The sequence below is a fragment of the Triturus cristatus genome, chromosome 4_2 (assembly GCF_964204655.1).
Source record: "Triturus cristatus chromosome 4_2, aTriCri1.1, whole genome shotgun sequence".
NCBI lineage: Eukaryota > Metazoa > Chordata > Amphibia > Caudata > Salamandridae > Triturus > Triturus cristatus.
The window spans coordinates 706,216,807-706,234,738 of NC_140586.1; the positions used below are offsets into that span (position 1 = coordinate 706,216,807).

A 17,932-nucleotide genomic window follows, 5' to 3' on the forward strand; every position below is an offset into this window, starting at 1 on the left:
GAAGCTCAAGCCTTGGAACTGAAGCGCAACCTGGGGGAGTTGGAAGACAACACACGGTCGCGCCGCTTGGCCTTCCTGCGGGAAGAGATTCGCCTACACTCCCTGGAGGCGGCAAAGACTTTGTGGTGCTCCTCGGTGGCCCGGGATATACGGATGGGGAGACCAAAACGGCACTCTTCTCCACCGGCTGGCCACTTACCCCCGGGCAGGCAGGATTATTCCGGCCATCGCAGACTCTGCGGGCGGCCTCCATACAGCCTCGGTGGCGATGGCCCAAGCTTTCGCTGACTATTATTCCCGGTTGTACCGACTCCGGGCGTCCGCGCTCTCCCTGGAGGAGTTGCTGGGAACGAATGGGGCGGTGCTTGAGCGGCTGAGGCCTGAGGTTTCTGAGACCCTCGATTCGCCTATCGAACTGCAGGAGATTGAGGAAGCGATCAGCCGCCTGGCGCCCGGGAAGACCCCGGGACCTGATGGGTTCCCTCAGGAATACTACGCTCACTATCGTGAGACTCTGGCCCCGAGGCTTCGGGACCTGTTTGCGGAAGTGGTGGAGACGGGCTCTTTCCGGCCGGAAACGGACACAGCAACCATAGTTGTCCTTCCCAAGACGCAGCCCCCTTCGCAGTCCTGCTCGGACTACCGGCCGATATCCCTTATTAACACCGAGCTCAAAATCTATGCCACGGTCCTCGCGCAGCGGTTGCGCCCGTCTCTTGCCTCCCTGGTCCACCCGGACCAATGTGGATTTATGCCGGACCGGGGGACCAGACACTGCCTGCGGCGCCTGCACCTCGCTCTGGCGCACCACGGCCGCCTTTCCCCCTATCTGGCCCTCCTGCTGGTCGACTTTGAAAAGGCCTTCGACTCAGTGGGGTGGGCGTACTTGGGTGAGGTCTTGGAGCACATGGGTTTCGGTCCCCGGTTCCGTGCCATGGTTGCGGTCCTGTATGCGAGCCCGCGGGCCCGTGTTTTAGTCAATGGGGCTCTATCCCGCCCGTTTCCCATAGGTCGAGGAACGCGCCAGGGATGTCCGCTCTCGCCCCTCCTTTTCGCTCTGGCCATGGAACCCCTGGCAGTATTGATTCGCTCGGAACCCGCTCTCCGCGGGTGGGACTGGCCAGGTACGACCCCCGATAAGATCGCCCTCTACGCGGACGACGTCCTCCTCTATCTCTCTGATCCAGCGACCTCGGGGCCCCAGGTCCGCCGGATTCTCCGTCGGTTTGGCCAAGCGTCGGGTCTTCATCTGAACCCTAAAAAATCCGTCCTAGTCCCGTTACACCCGTCAAGGGAATGTTTCGACTGGCAATCTGATATTCCCCTCCGGAGACTCATTTAAATACCTGGGGATCTGGGTCACCCTCCTTCCGGAACTCTGCTGGGCCCTCAACGTGGCTCCCGTAGTCAACAAGACCAGATCAGATATGCTCAGGTGGCAGTTACTCCCATTGAATCCGCTGGGGAGGGTCGCCCTCTATAAGATGATGATCCTCCCCAAGTTTCTGTACATGCTACAAAACACTCCGTGCCCCTTTCCGCGCCCGTGGTTCCGGGAACTGGATAAGATGGTGATTAAATTTCTCTGGGGCGGCGGCAGGCCCCGGCTGGCCTTAGATCGCTGCAGAGTCCCCTCCTATGACGGAGGCCTGAGCATGACTAACCTATATCTATATTACTTGGCCACCCAGCTACTGGTGATTCATGACTGGTTCTCGAGTGGATGGGACGATCCGGCTTATCGACTCGAGGTGCAATGTCTCGGGTTCTCCTCTATCCAGAACATGCTCTATGGGGCAACGGTCCCCCTGTCGCTCCCCGGTGTCGTGCGGGCCCCTTTTCTGGCGTGGCGCACGGCTTTGAGGCACACCCGATGGTCGGGGACGAAAACACAGCTCACACCGCTTTGGCACGGGACATGGCTGCGGGAGGTGGCGGGACTTGCAGGATTTCGGCAGTGGGATCTTCTAGGGATCTCCAGCCTGGGCGATATATGGCGGGGGAGCCACATGTGTTCCTTCCAGGAGCTTCAGACCCGCTTCTCGCTACAGCCTTCCCAATTTTATAGATACCTTCAGCTGCGCCATGCGGTCCGGGCCCACGTCCCTCTAGACTCCAGATTGCCTTCTCATAGCCCGCCTGAGGCTCAGGTGATGTTAGGGTGTCTGGGGAATATCCCGCATTTATAAATCCCTGATTAACAATACCCCGGTAGACTGGAGCGGATTAAAACAGCGATGGGAGGTCTGGGTGGGACCCCTAGATGACGCGGACTGGAGGGACGCCCTTATGGCACCTCGATCGCTTACCACCTCCGCTAGGCTGCGGCTCATCCAACTCTATTACCTCCACACCGCTTATCTGACTCCGGACCGCCTATATCGTGCTGGCCTCCGCGTGGACGCCTCCTGTGCTCGCTGTGGGGTGGCTCCGGCGGATTTCTTCCATATGGTGTGGTCTTGTTCCCGCCTGGAGGGTTACTGGGCAGCGATTGAAGCCGATCTAGCGGAGGTCCTGGGATGGGAGGTCCCCCATGAGCCTAAAATGGCTCTGCTGGGCATCACGGACGGGCTGGATGGGTCCCATAACGACAAGTACTTTCTCACTACTGCCCTAATGGTAGCTAAGAGGGATATAGCGGCCGTGTGGTCACAGCCAGATCCACCCAGAAGGGCTACCTGGAGTAGAGGGGTGGATTGGTGTGCGGCCCAGGAGCGGTCGTTGTACGCTGCCCGGGGCTGCCCCAAAAAATTCCGCAAAATATTGGGGAAATTGCTGGGGGGCCTGTTTTGAAGGGTGGGGGCGCAGAGGGCGGGGACGGGGGGGGGGGGGTTTACATTTGTTTGTCAATGCTTCCCTGATTGAAGTTACTGATGCCATGTTCAACGTACTGTTGTATATCATTCTTGATATTGTCCTTTATGCCGAAAATAAAAAATAAAAAAAAATTGTTTATCAAAAAAAAAAAAAAGATTGAAAAAAAAGTCCTAAAAACACCATGTTTCTCAAAATATTAGCCATGCTTGTATGCCTGTTGCTTCAAGACATCCTCCCAGGATCCTCCGCTATTGAAGTTTAGATTATAGAAAGATTAATTCTACACCCGAGCAGGGGTTTGAGATAATGTGACGAGGACACTATGGAAAAACTGTAATCATGGTTAGACCATAGGGGAGCATGGACAGGAAGGGCACTTTTTAAAAAGGTTGCCAACATGGTCATTAAATTGGATGCAATCAGATATTGTTGAGAGGGTAAGGCTATAGACACCTCCTGGAGGATAAAATAGTTTTTAGGCAAGAGGGGCCCTTCAAATTAATAATTTCACACTTGTTGGGATTCTCTGCAATTCTGTCTTTGGACAAAGACCGAGAGAAGTGAGCTTTCTACTACACAGACAGTTCGTCTGTCGTGAGATATATCAATCATCCCGTAGGCAAAAATCTGAGTTTCAAAGACTTTTGGCAAATGTGCTGGATCATAAGATTCAGGTCCAGGCAGGATGGCTTATATGTCATTTAAAGCTTTTTGGTAAGTCTTTTCAGCTGGATAGGAAACAGTTACAGGGCCCACGTTGGATATCAATCTATATTTGTCCACCTTCTGAACAGAATCAAACCCACTAAACCCCTTAGGATGAGACACCTGCCTATTTGGCATGCCAGCATGGTTCTGAACTGTTTGAGAGGTAGTCAGATAACAGGCACTTGCTACAGAATGCCCTCTCTGCGAAATTAGTGCTACGTTAGTGATACTATGTTTAGTAGAACCTGCAGTCCTGAATGTGTTTCGGATTTCTTTAAGAACAACATTTAGGATGTGAACAGGTACAGTGGGAGTGTGCATATAATCTAGATTGCACAAAATGTCAGAAATCATCTGCATAGAAACAAAAAAGGCTGTACTGCCGAAAGTAGCAGATGTTGCACTGACACTGGAATTACTATTAGGTGCTGATAAATCACATGACAGATAGCTGTGTCTGCCTCAATGTCTTTGGTTTTCTGGGAAATGTGGTTCTTAAGTTGTTTTATATATTTTTGCATTAGCTATTTTAAGTTAGTAAAGAAGAAACATTAGAGCCTGCAAATTAATTGAGAATATCCACCAGAGTAGCCAGGACAAGCAATATTCTGTATCAAAATGAGCTAGTGCAAACTGAACTAATGCGTTGCACTACTCTTGACTACACATTGTACTTTGGTAGTCAGTGTAAAACCTACTATGTTTGCACTGATGGAACACAACTGATTTCATCACACTCATTGGGCATAAGTAACATGGAAAATTGACCAGTAACCTTGACACCTTACAAAGGCCATTAACTAGCACGTTCCTTGAGATAATTCTTTTTTTTTTTTACTCACTATCTGGTTGTTTTTTTAAATGTATGAATATGAGCACCCAAGGCGAATTCGAGCATCAAAGCGAAACTCAAACACTTTTAAATTTGAATTTACATTCTAACTTTGGAAAAGTTAAATTCAAACACTGTAAAAGCTGTATTTGCATTAAGGAACATAAGCAACCTCAAGTTCCCCTCTCTCGCTACAGCAAATGATCAGCAGCTATGAATATATGGGTGTTGTTTTGAATAATAAATAGAACTGTGGGAAACATCTTGCCCAGATGTTTGATAGAAGACACAGAGCCATGATGGTTTTACTATGTATTAATCATTGATATTGTGGGGTATTAACGGTGCCATTAGTAAATGTATATTGTCCAAAATATGTGCCAATTAGTTGTATGACATGTCTGGACTGGCCACAGAGTGTACGTGTGACCTGAAGAAATTCGAGGGATGAGAATAGTGTCATCCACTAAGTCTACTATTGAGCACAGATATATAGCGATTTGTTTAGAATTAGCACTGTTTTGAGTTCAACATAGAATTGAGATGGTATGTATACATTTCATAGTTTCCCTGTCAAGTGACAGTAGCCGTAGTGTGGCTGAGAGTTCAATACATCATCTACAGAGTTGAAACAAGGAGACCTATCACTGCACCACCTGAAGTAATCACCCATTAAAAGACACAGTTGCCCACCTCAAATGATGAGCAAAAAATATCCACTTGCATTTGACACTGCAGTCCAGTAAACTATTATCACCGAACACTGCACCACGTGGATATTTTCTGCTCGTAGAGCCACCATTTATGATACCCTGTTACCTTATTTACTCAGTACCAGGTTGAAAGAGCTTTTTGAGATCTTCTTTAGTGAACCACAAACGCTGGTTACATTGATGAGGACACAGTGCTAGACTGTGACAATGTGTTTTTCAGAAATAGGAGATTAATACACAGTTTCATATGATATTGCCCTGAGGAAGCCTGAGTTTAGGCGAAACATGTTGGCTGCACTTGCCTGTTTTTCTTGAAGAGGAATGGAATAAAAAAAAGAAAGCCACAAGCAGTGACCAACTCATCTTGATTCCTTTGGTCCTGTGTTTAACTCTTTGTTCTCCTACACTTTGGTCTTTTGTTGCCTCTCATTCTATGTCATATCTTCTACAGCGTGATACCAATTATGAAAAAATACTAGAAACAAAATTAAAATATTATTTGAACGTTATGACACGAATTTTGATAACCAACAAATAATAGATAACTCAGTGCAAATAAGATCACCTCAAGTAAGTTGGCTTTGGGAAGATTGTTTATGGTAAATAATTATTTTATAAATCACCAAAAGGTAGCAAACTTATCAAAATGAGGTCAAATTAGTACCTGGAGTGGTACATTATCTGTTAAGCAGCAATAATCCAAATGTACAATGCCAACAGCTAGTTTCTCGCCTTGGCGCATTTCAGAATTATTATAATTTGAATGGCTGCATAATCATCTTCGCTGTCACTGTGCACAGTCTACCACATTATTAAGCTTATACAATTCTTCTTTGTGCAGTAGCACAAGAATTTCATAAGATGCATCTCAAACTTACTTAAAAAGAAGCTCCAATTCGAACAATGCAGAGGGCATTTGCATACTTGCTGGTTCTGGAATCAAAGTGGCAGTAGTCTTATTTCTTTAATGTAATTTCTAAATGAATTATTACTTAATTGTAACTTGTACTTTTGATAATTCATCTATTAGGAGCTTTGTATGCTCGTGCGGGATTAGTATTGGATGTTGGGTGTGTTTTGATAGATGAGAATTCTAATAAACTACATTTGTACTACTATTGCTCGATAAAATTGGTTGAAAATGTTTAAAGATATGGTAATTGGCCTGAAAGCACCAGGACACCGTCCACAGCACATTTATTTTACTGCCACTATTTTTGCTCCATGAAACTTATAGCTGGATTTCAATGGCCTGCCTCACAAATAAAAAATATACTGGTCTTGTCAGGGTGTAATTAGATAACAGTATACGTTGTTAGAGAAAATCAGTCTCAAATGATTCTAATTGAACAGTTGGTTCATTTCAGTATAATTCAGATGGTATGCATTGTAAATACATTACAAGTTGTCAAAAGTGACTGATTTGCTCAACTATCAGAAGCCTTGGGCTGCAGCACTTCCACATAAAGGAGTGCGGCCCTTGTAGTTTCTTGCCAATGGTCATGATTTAGAAGTGGTAATGCAAACACCCAAAACCTCAAAATTAACCACCTAGTGTAACCCTAATAGATTGATAGCCCAACAGAGAAATGCAGTTTAAAATTCTTGTTTGGGAGGCAGACAATTCCCTCTGAACGCCTATCCCCAAAGTGTCAAGCAGATCACATTTTGTCAGGGGCAAGGTGGGCACTGCATGGACTCCTGCACCGGTCTCTGCTTCTTGTACACTAGAATATGGCCCCTGCTGCTGTGCACCTGTGCCGAGGCTCCTTGTATTGAGAGGTGATGTACCTGACAGGTATGAGCGAGTGAGAAAACATGTACAGCACTTACTATGTAATAGTACGTTTTGGTTATTTAGGGAAATATCAGGAGAGGTGACAACGCACATGGGCATTACCAGAGCCACATGGCCTTGCCGCCAGCGGCTGTATCACTGGGAGACATGGAGGCCGTTTAGGCAAACATAGCAATGGGTACCCCACTGAACATCAGCTAAATTACTTCCAACTGTGACACGAGCCACAAGAATACAGGACGTGCTGAGAGGGAGCCATTTAGAACATAGGCGCCCTACTGGAAGAAAGCGGCTTTGCTAAGGTGGTGTACCTAAGTCAAACCCGCTGCACTGAGAGCAATTGTAACCCTGCAGCTGGTTAGGGAGAGCGACGGATATCGGAGACTGGATATCCCAACTAAAAACAACCAGAACGGCGGCTGCTGTCCGTGATTCGAGGAGAGGACACTGAGCAACGGGTGTCCTCTCTTCTTGCGGCTTGATCAGAACAGGAGAGCCTACCCTCTCTAGAGCTGCCGGTCCTGGGCAGGAGCTCGGTGAATGCTTACAACTGAAAACGGAGGTGAGCGGTTGATGTTCCGCCGCAGATATGCAATGGTGTCTTGCCGTTGCCAGCGAGCATTGTTAGGGCAGCCTGACCTTAAGATTGCGCCCATTTGTAAGGTATGAGGAGCGCCTCACCTTTCCCCTACGGGGCTGCATAATGGAGTCTTGTAGCCTGGACAAGTGTTTCAGATGCGGTGCCTGTTTATTTTTTATTGGGATTGATCTGTTGCTGGGCCATACTCGCTAACACCGCTTTTTCCTCATGGGTCCTGAGCCTGTCCCCAAGATGGCACGAGTGTTTAATAACTTGGAGTGTTTTACGAGTGATATGACCGTCCGTAACTGCTTCGCGGCTGTCACTGGCTATTGCGGATGCTTTGACTGCTGATAGGGAGGTGCGCTTCGTTGGAATGACTGATTTCTCCTTCACAGCGATCTTTGTGGGAGGGATGCCTGTCCCTAAGATGGAGCCCATGACTCTGTTTTTGGGGCTTTCAATCAGGGCTGTGGCCATCTGGTGGTGCTGTGGTATTGATATCGGGTGTTTTCACTTCTCTGTTGCTCCAGGCTGGGAGACTCTTTCATCTACACTGCCAGTTTCTTGGTAGATTAGCCTGCAGAGTTTTTACCATACCCCTGAAATGGGGGCCGGAGTCTGCGTGCTCCTCACGCTAAGTGAGCTTCGTCCAGCTGGGGAGAGATGAGTACCGGATAGCTGGAGGTTGAGGCGGGAGGCGTTCCCCAATACCACCTGAGCCTGGTATAGCCGATGGAACTTTGACGATGCCCTCTGGCAGAAACCTTATATGTTATACTGACCGCGGTGCCTGAGCAACATGGCGGATGCCCGGTGGAGCCGTATTGGCACCTATAAAGGACACTGACTTTGGTTTCACCCCCTTAGCTGTCACCTACCCAGCCAGACATTGGACATTGTTTTTCCTAGTCTCTCTGCTGTGTCTCCTTTCCCATCCCCACCCTCTCCCTCCATGATCCTGGGGATGACTCCCCTTTACCGCCCTACATAACCTTGTTTGTTTTTCTCCTACACCCCTGTCGCTAAACCTCACCCCCCACCCTCCCTCATGCTCCAGATAACTCGTATATGTTTTTATTTTATTCTATGGCAACGAATGTAACTTTGTGCAACTTGTTCTAATGTAAAGTGCTCTGATATCTCTGGGTCTAGCCAGCGCTATATAAACCCTTTTTAAATAAAATAAAATAAATAAAAATAAACATGAGGCCAGCTGAGACAGTGATTTAATCAGAAGCTTCAAAAAATGGGAAGGTTTCAGAATGCTATCTAGACTACTTACCCCATACAGTTTCTTTGCATTAGCCAATGCGTTGCCAAACGAAAACATGATCATCTTGGCCTGGAGATGTTCAGGTTTGAACAGAGCGCCATCAGTTTGATTGCATGTGTGCGTCAAGTACAATGTATGTGGGTGAGCATAAGGATAACCTTCTTTAAAACCTAGAAATAAAAACAAAATAACTATATAAAGCATATCTGCTACGGAGAACTGAGACATAGGCACATTTCCTGATACATAAAAAACTGAATGAGACATCAGCCAAGACAAACAGACACACACCAATGCTTTTGTATGTCACAGTGTAAATACACTACTAAGTTTTGTTTTCTTATAGTTCGTTCGGCTATGCATTTTCACTGTTGTTGTGACTGCCTTCGCCAGGATACCACTTTAGAGGATAGATTGAAGTATAATAAATTCCATTAACATAACATAGTTCGGACGAAAGCCATTATTTACCTACTGTTGAAAAAGATCCCTGCTGGGGCTGCCTTCATCGTGGCTTTCTTAAATCTTCACACAGTAATGAAAGAATTGGTCTTAGCCCGCATATCTCACATGACTGCTGCTTTATCAGGGACAAGGGCTTCAAAGTCTATTTGAAAAGCATTTTCCTTGACTATTACAACACCTGATATATACAACATGAACATTTCCAATTCACCTTTAATTGCTTATATAATGTCAAGCCACTGTACCTGTATCATTTACTTCGTTATAGACGTAGGTTTCCTGAAGATCGATAGTGGGTGTGATGGGATAGAAGGTCTCCAATTCATGTTTTTGAGTGTCAATTATCTCATCCTTGGAAGCCAGAGGTTTTAAAGGAATCTTGGCATTCAGAAGAGCCCCGTTAAGGCCACGCACCTGAAAAAGGTCAGACTCTAAAACAGAGAAGTTATAAAATGTAGATTTGCTGTGATATGAAGCTTGAAATCGAATTTTCAACCAATTTCACTTGAAATAGTTTCCTTTGCAACCAACTTTAAAATAAGCAACTACTTTAAGGCCAACCAAATCCTGCTGTTGTCATAATTAACCTTTATCTTTTTTATTCAGCATTATGTAGGTTTCATAATTATAACGTTAATGCAGACAATTAATACGCAGTAGGTTTACAATTGGAATAATTCGAATTTTTGTCTTTTGATCTCTTAATTTACACCCAAAACAGATTTGGAAATAGGACAATTTTTCAATAGCCAGCCCCACCTTTTTCCATAAAGGTATAGGGATGTTTTACTCCAAATATGGCATCTCCGAAGCCGTACTTTTACACCATTTAAAAACTTGAATCCCACTCTTAACACTCATCCAGCAGAAAAACCAATCCACTGAAATCTACCTTCTAGGTTTCAAATATCATCTTCGTCACTGACACCTGATGCAACCCACATTTTGCCATATATTCAACTAATGCAAAAAGAACAATTGTTGGACAGAATGCAAAACAATGTCATACATTCACCCCAGTACAGAGATCTGGGCCTAAATCCATCGTTTTTTGCTCACCATGTCATTCCAGTTTGGACCCAGCCATATGCAAATCAGTCTTGACCCTGCGCCCAATGGGAACAGTCCAGCTCGAACTGCCAGGCCAGGTCCTCCCTGGACTGGAAACAAGCATCCTAGGACCGGTTTCGGGCATGCAGCCCTCATCAGCCAGGAAAGCTGGACTCCAGTGGCATGGAGAGCACGGGACCCAAGTCTGGGCATACCCGTCTCACTCGGGGTGACAAATGCAAAAAGAACAATTGATGGATATATTCAACTAAATCATCCCAGATGACTACATCACCCAACAGACATGCCCCCACAAATCCAGCTGTAGTCTTTTCATCAGACATAGACTCTAACTTCCCTTCCTGCCTACCGTACACACATGAAAGATCCACTGCTCACCATGTGCTACTTGCCGAAAAAAAAGCACTTCAACCCCCCCATCAGGGGTAGCAAGTGCTATATAAATCCAAACTCTTCCCTTCTCTATCCCTCCACTATCCTTCTCAATCCAAGTACCTGACTAACATATCCACCACTCAAATTACTTCCCTATTTTCACTATACTAATTCACCACTAATCCTTTCTGGGTTCCGAAGTAGCGTGCTACTTGCCCAAAAAGCGCTTGAACACCCCATCAAGGGTAGCAAGCGCTATACAAATGCAAACCTTTTTACCTCTTCTATCCCTCCACTATCCTTCTCAATCCAAATAACTGACTAACATATCCAGTACTCAAATTACTTTCATATTTTCACTATACTAAAATGGCACTAATCCTTTTATGGGTTCCAGAGTAGCGTGCCATTCGCCGAAAAGCGATTCAACGCCTCGTCAGGGGTAGTGAGAGCTATATAAATGCAATTACAATACACTGGCCTCAACTCACTGCACCAAATTTCAATCTATATACTGCCACATGGCTCTGATAAACATTTCACTGACAACTTCTTCAACAGATTCTCCCGATTTCTCTCCACAGAGAACACACATCTTGGTGATTTTAACCTTTCCTCCAAAAAATGAACAACCTCACCCTAGCTCCTTGACTGGACCTACCTATTTGACCTACCCTTCAAATTCAAAACAATTTGACCAGCAACCCACCACAACATTCAGAATCCTCAGAAAACTTCCTATCAAAGTACTTGCACCCTCCATGGCCACCCTCTTCCTCAAAAAGAACCATTATCTGGATGCCTCCATAGACACTCAATCCACCATGAACTGTTTTGTCAATATCCGTACAACCCTTCGTTCTAAGGTAAGAAACCGAACAGTGTCCCCTGGTACTCACTAGTACAAAATTCCTCAAAGTGCACCCATGACCTTGTAACAATTTGGCTCCAAATCACCTGAAGATGTGCTAAACATGTTTCTAACTCAGAATCCACATACTACTACTCTCTTCTCCTACAGGATATATCAATTCCTGGCACCTCCTGACCAAGCCTTCATTCTAAAATTCCTTAAAGGAACATCTTTAAATCGATTAGCAGATTTAGCCTTGGTTTGTACCATTTTACACTAACCAGGCACTATTGTATGATGTAGCATGTCCCGGTCTGCTAATGCGCATCTGTGCCTCATTAGATCGAAGTTCTGACTGTGCTGTCAGCCCAAAGGAAGTACATTTTAGTTTAACTATGTTTTTCATTTGAACTGCATTATTGCGGAAATTTGCACTCACCTCTGTTCCATGTAGTTGCCAGTCGATAGTTTTCAGCCAATGCTCTTCTTGAAAGCATTGGGTATTTGCAATTGAGAGTCCTGCAGAAATGTAACAAGTCCTGTAGCAGAACAGGGCTGGCAAGAAAACAACTAGTTATGTCAAATAACCCATATGCCAAATGATAGTGACATATCACAAACACTGACATCATTCACATATTATTGGTCATGTGCAAAAGTACATTAAATTATAGTTGTTATTTGTTCCACCTCACATACTAAATTTAAGATTTTGGGGGCAGAATGACCACATTATGAACTATTCACTGTTGTCTCCAACATCTGCACTTTTCATTTTGTTTGCTGTGCTGCAATTTAAGCTATGCTTAGATGATTCTAAAACCTACATAGTATTTACTTTTTGCTTTACCTAGCTTCTCCCCCACACGAAAATCCAATTACAATAAAGCCTTGCTTGCCATAGCACACCATATGCATAAAACAGTGCTCAGTTCTGAGGAATAGGTGGCTTTTTCTATGAAACAAACATCACCAAAAAAACAGGATACACAACACTATCTCCTAATCAGTACACAATCGACAGACCTTACCACAAACACATTTGATATGCGATAATCGGATGTCATGATACACTCAACAGCAGCTTAGAATGCAGCAATACCAACTATACAACACATTACCAATTACACCTATAAAGTGCCTTTTCCAAACAGAGCACTACAGACAGAACCCTTACAGTCACATTTGAACAACACATTTCAAAGCCATTAGTTGGCAAAGTGCTGCCAACATGCCCACCCACACACGATACACCACAAATATATGAGTATGTATCCATTTGATTTTACTTTCAAAATAAGCAAATTTCGAAGGAATCAAGACATTTTCTCTAACCAAACAAAACCAATAAGCAGCAGACAACCATACAAATTGATGATGCAAGATAATCATAGAACAGTATGAATAAGTTATCCAGCTTCAGAAGATTCTATTATGTGATATTAAAAATTGACACTTTAGTCCATAACAATGAGTGTTGAATAGTCAATGCTCTTTTCATAACACATAAGTACGTTTGCAAGAATCCAGAAATACAACAGCATAAACTTAAATTGACTGAATTCACAGCGACATCACTTCTCACAGTGAAAGGTTTTTGCTTCCAGCTTGACTTTGTACTCATGATATTTTTACCAGTGCCTAAAACTTCAAGTTCTTTACCAGTGGTGGCCAGCAGCAAACACAACAGGTGAGGCGATGGGCGACTATATAACTCGCTGACGGGCACTAACAAAACCTAGCAAGGCCAGAGTTCTCAATCATAGCCCGTTTTACACAGTGTTTTGAACGGGCCATGATTGAGAGCTCTGGAGTCGAGAATAAAAGGCACTGCAAGTTTCTCATAGTGCTTGTTAGTGAGTTAAAACGAACTTTAAAGATTAACTAACCAACTGTCTCGTGTTTGATGCTCCTCTTCATCTCGGCAGCCCAGGCTTCTAGAGCTCCAGCCAGCAACTTCCCTCTACCAATCCATATGCTTCTCTGATGCTGCTCAGCAGCGGCAACTCCTCTGTTAAGGCAGAGGAGCATCACCCCACTAACTAAATTGCCCCCAGAGATGAAAAATAAAATAGTAATAAAGTTAATTTATTACTATGATATTTTTTAATAACGATGGGCAGGGCACTTTAAGTTTAAAGTGCGCATGTCTCTTTGGCCGGACGTCTTGCGACGGCCAGCCATACATGCGCATTTTAAACTTCTCTAACTCAGCTGTCTTAGATAGCTGGGTTCAATCAATCAATTAGGGATTTTGAAGAGCACTACTCACCCATGAAGGTATCAAGGTGCTGGGGTGGGTACGAGCAGCTCTGTAGGTCATCAGATGAGCCAGGTCTTGAGATCCTTTCTGAATAGATGCAGTGTCGGTCTTCGTCTGATGCACAGGGGGAGTTCATTCAAGGTCTTGGCCCCGATGTAGGAAAAGGATCTGCCACCCGCTCTGGCCCTGTGGATGCGGTGGACCGTGGCTAGGGCTAGGTAGGCAGAGCTGAGGTTTCTCTTGGGGACGTGGAAGGAGATTTGTTCATTGAGGTATTGGGGTCCGGTGTTAAGGAGGGCTTTGTAGGCGTGTGTGAGCAGTTTGAAGGTTATTCTTTTTTCAACAGGGAGCCAGTGGAGGTTGCAGAGGTATTGGGGGATGTGGTCATGTTGTGGGATGTCGAGGACGAGTCTTGCTGCAGCTTTCTGGCCGGTCTGGAGTTTGCGGAGGAGTTTATTGTCGATTCCAGCATAGAGAGCGTTTCCGTAGTCCAGTCTGCTGGTGACGAGTGCGTGGGTGACAGTCTTCCTGGAGTCGGGGGGGGATCCATTTGAAGGTCTTGCCGAGTGTGCAGAGGGTGGTGAAACATGTGGAGGACACAGCGGTGATCTGGCGGTTCATGGTGAGTGAAGAATTGAGTATGATGCGGAGGTTGCAAACTTGGTCTGTAGGGGTGGGTGCGTTTCCGAGGGCAGGGGGCCACCAGGTGTTACCCCATGCGGAGGGGGTGGAGCGGAGGATGAGGACTTCTGTTTTCTCCGAGTTGAGCTTCAGGCAGCTGCTGCTCATCCAGGTTTAGACGTCCTTCATCCCTTCTTTGAAACTGGCCTGGTGATTTTGGGTTCCTTGGTGAGGGAGAGGATGAGCTGGGTGTCATCGGCGTATGAGACTATGCTGAGTCTGTGTTTTCTAACGATGGTTGCGATGGGGGCCATGTAGACGTTGAAGAGCGTTGGGCTGAGGTAGGATCCTTGGGGTACTCCACATCTGAACTCTGTAGGTTCAGAGAGGAAGGGCTGGAGTCTTATTCTTTGTGTTCTCCCTGAGAGGAAAGATCGATTCCAGACTAAGGCTGTTCCCTGGATGCCGGCGTCGTGGAATCAGGAGGCTGGTGTGCGGTGGGAAACATTGTCAAAGGCTGCTGAGAGGTCTAGGAGGATGAGCGCTTCTGTGTGGCCTTGGTTGAGAAGGGAGTGGATGTCGTCGGTGGCAGCTATGATGGCAGTCTCGGTGCTGTAGTTGCTGCGGAATCCAGATTGAGAGGTGTTGAGGATATTGTTGATTTCTATGACGTGCGCTAGCTGGGTGTTGACGACTTTCTGGATGACTTTGGCAGTGAAGGAGAGAAGAGAGATGTGCCTGAATTTCTTCAGGCCTGTGGGTGTGTGGAAGGCTTCTTGAGGAGGGGGTTGACTCCAGAGTGTCGCCAGGGAATGTGTCTCGAGGGAGCAATTGAATGCTCGTCATAGTTCGGGTGCGGTGGCAGCCCTGTGGAAGATGTGCAGCGGGCAGGGGTCTGTGGGTGCTCTGGAGTGTATGTTTTTCATAGTCTTTGCAGTGATTTCTGTGGTGAGAGGGGTCCAGAGGAGGTTCTGCTGGATGGCATCGCCGGTGGGGGCGTGCTGGGTCGGTGCCGTGGTCTTGGTCGTCAAAGTTGTCGTAGAGCATCTTGATCTTGTGGTGGAAGAAGGAGCCGAGTTTGTTGCAGAGGTCTTGGGTGGGAGGGACGTCGGTAGTTTTGCTACTGGTTCTGGAGAATTCTTGTATGATGGAGAAGAGTTCCTTAGAGTTGTGGAAGTTGGAGAGGATTCTCTTTGTTGATTTGATGAGTTGGTGGTGTGCCGTGGTGGCGGCCTTTTGGGGTTTCCCTGTTTCTCCACGTTTTCTCCAGTCGTCGGCAAGAGTACTTGGATTCTTGGAAGTCCTTGGTGAACCAGGTGGCTTTCGCGTTGTGTCGTCTGGTGGAGTTCTGGAGGGGGGCGAGAGTGTTGCGCAGTTGGCGATCTAATGGTGGAGGTTATTTGCTGCTGTGTTGGCGTAGGGGGAGGAGTGCAGCTGAGGGCGGAGGTGAGGTGTTCTTTGGTGATTTTGTTCTAGTTTCTGCATGCACTTGTGTGCAGTAGTTTTCGAGAAGGAGAAATGGAAGAAGTGGTGGTCTGTCCGGAGTAGTTCCGTGGTGTGACTGAAGTGAATGTTGTTTCCTTTGATGAAGATGGGGTTGAGAGTGTGCCTGCCGTGTTTGTGGGAGTTAGAGAAAGCATACGGCTCCAGTGTCCTCAGGAACGCTGAAGGAGGCTGATCTCTGCAATCCTGGTGCTTCTTTCATGCTGTATGAGAGCAGCACCAGTTTCTTGGGTCCTGCTTTGCAGCCTGCATTGAGAAAACCTGTGCAAGAAGGACGTTGCGCCAGGAAGGTTAGTCTAATTATTTTATTACTTATTTTTGTCCAACCTACCTCACCACTCTCCGTACATGCCAGCCGCCGCTATTAGAGAAGCTCCAGGATTGGCTGGAGTGCGCTGGTGCAATGCTTCTTAAAGCACTGGGAGCCTGTGCTAGCTCTCCACCCCATGTCAAGCTGGCCGTTTCAAGACAGCCAGCCAAAGTGACATGTGTACTTTAAACTGAAGTGCACACTATTCATCCCAGCTGCTGCTCCGCTGCCAGACTTGGATGCCAGCACAAAAAATTAAAATGAATAAATCGGTTTTATTACCATTTTATAAATGCTCTTCTTCTCTCACTGTGGCACCACCACGGTTTTTACTTCTGCCAAAGGCATGGAAGCACTGTACACGGTCAAAGATAAAGTAAGCAAGGGATAGGAGAAGTATCTGGGTTGTGTAACATTAATGCACTGTGATGTAGTGTACTTTAAAAATGTATGTCTTCAACTCTTCCCTAACTTGTATGGGTAGGGCCATGTTGTTCCAAATCCTGCTGCATAAATGAAGTCATGTTGCCTTCCTTTTTATTTTTCTACTTCTTAACCTGCTGTCTGATGGTGTCCTGGCAATGACTGTTCCGAGGAGCACACGAGATGGTGAGCTTATGTACAAAATAAGCTAGGGGGCTAGTAGTGATGACTTTGTAAATGATTTGTCTGGTTTAAAAAATGTTGCAGGCTAGCAAGAGAAGTCAATAATGTTCTATCAGAATTAAGGTTGACATTACCATATTTTTCAGACCCTAGTAGAAACATGGTGCGGCCTGTAGGATGGCAATGGGGAGTTTGGCGGGCCATGGAGCAAATATGTCCATAACCTCATCCTTTCTAATTTTTGCCTTCCACAACACTCCATTTCTCCCATCCTACATCTTGGTTGCACAAACTGTTAACACCTGTAAGTGATCTCTTACCAGCCAAATTTCCTCCTCTAAAATCCACTACGGTGTCCTTTATTTGTCTCTATCATCTCTTGTTCTTCCCCTCCTATCCTTTTGCATTTTTTGATGTTGCATAATCAACTTTTGGCTGACCCCAACCACACAAAACTCAATACTGCACGTTCGATAGTTTTACAAACATTTGGGCAATCGCATTTCCAAACTTGATTTATTACGTCTTAAGGGTGACGCTAATACAGAGGAGTTAAACTCCAACTAAATTAAGGGCACAGTAAGATCACCCACCTTTGCTAAAAAGCAATACATTTTAACATAAACAGCAATGACCCATAGCCACATGAATGGTGACTACTGTAGTACTTGCGAAATACATGATTCGTCTTTTTAAAAGAGAAGAAGTGTATAGTAATTATGAAAATGTATTCTATTTCCACATACAATCACATTTCATTATTCCACCGATTTCAGAATACAGTGGGAAACAAATGGTTTACTGGCAATAAGCGCTTACCAAAACTTCTCTTTTTCTGGCTCGGTCTCTTTGTTACTCCACAGACATGACCGTGAAATAATCCCCTGTACTTGCTCATCCTGGTTTTCAAACTGAGTGCCAAAATCTTCACTGATTTTCTGAATTTTCTTAGGTAATCCATCTATCAACTTGGATTTTGACAGCCACAATGCTTGCTTAACTCCTAAATCACAAAAGGAAGGATTCATAAACGTATTAAAAGTTTATTTTGTAAAGGACATGATCATCACCAACACGGTTGCATAGGACGGACAACAGTCACTTACTTCTGCCTAGCTCAATGGTGCTCATTTTACCATTT

The 17,932-nt window shown here is 45.5% G+C and overlaps 1 protein-coding gene across 1 annotated transcript in view; it reads right to left on the reverse strand.

Annotated features, from left to right (window-relative positions):
* The window catches only part of MRPL37 (mitochondrial ribosomal protein L37), a 102,964-nt gene that overhangs the window by 33,917 nt on the left and 51,115 nt on the right, over window positions 1–17,932 (reverse strand). The window contains exons 2-5 of the mRNA XM_085602564.1: window positions 17,611–17,794; window positions 11,928–12,043; window positions 9,435–9,620; window positions 8,734–8,894 (exon numbers count right to left, since the gene is read on the reverse strand). Coding sequence (XP_085458690.1) covers window positions 8,734–8,894; window positions 9,435–9,620; window positions 11,928–12,043; window positions 17,611–17,794 — 647 coding nt within the window. The remainder of the gene's footprint in view (window positions 1–8,733; window positions 8,895–9,434; window positions 9,621–11,927; window positions 12,044–17,610; window positions 17,795–17,932) is intronic.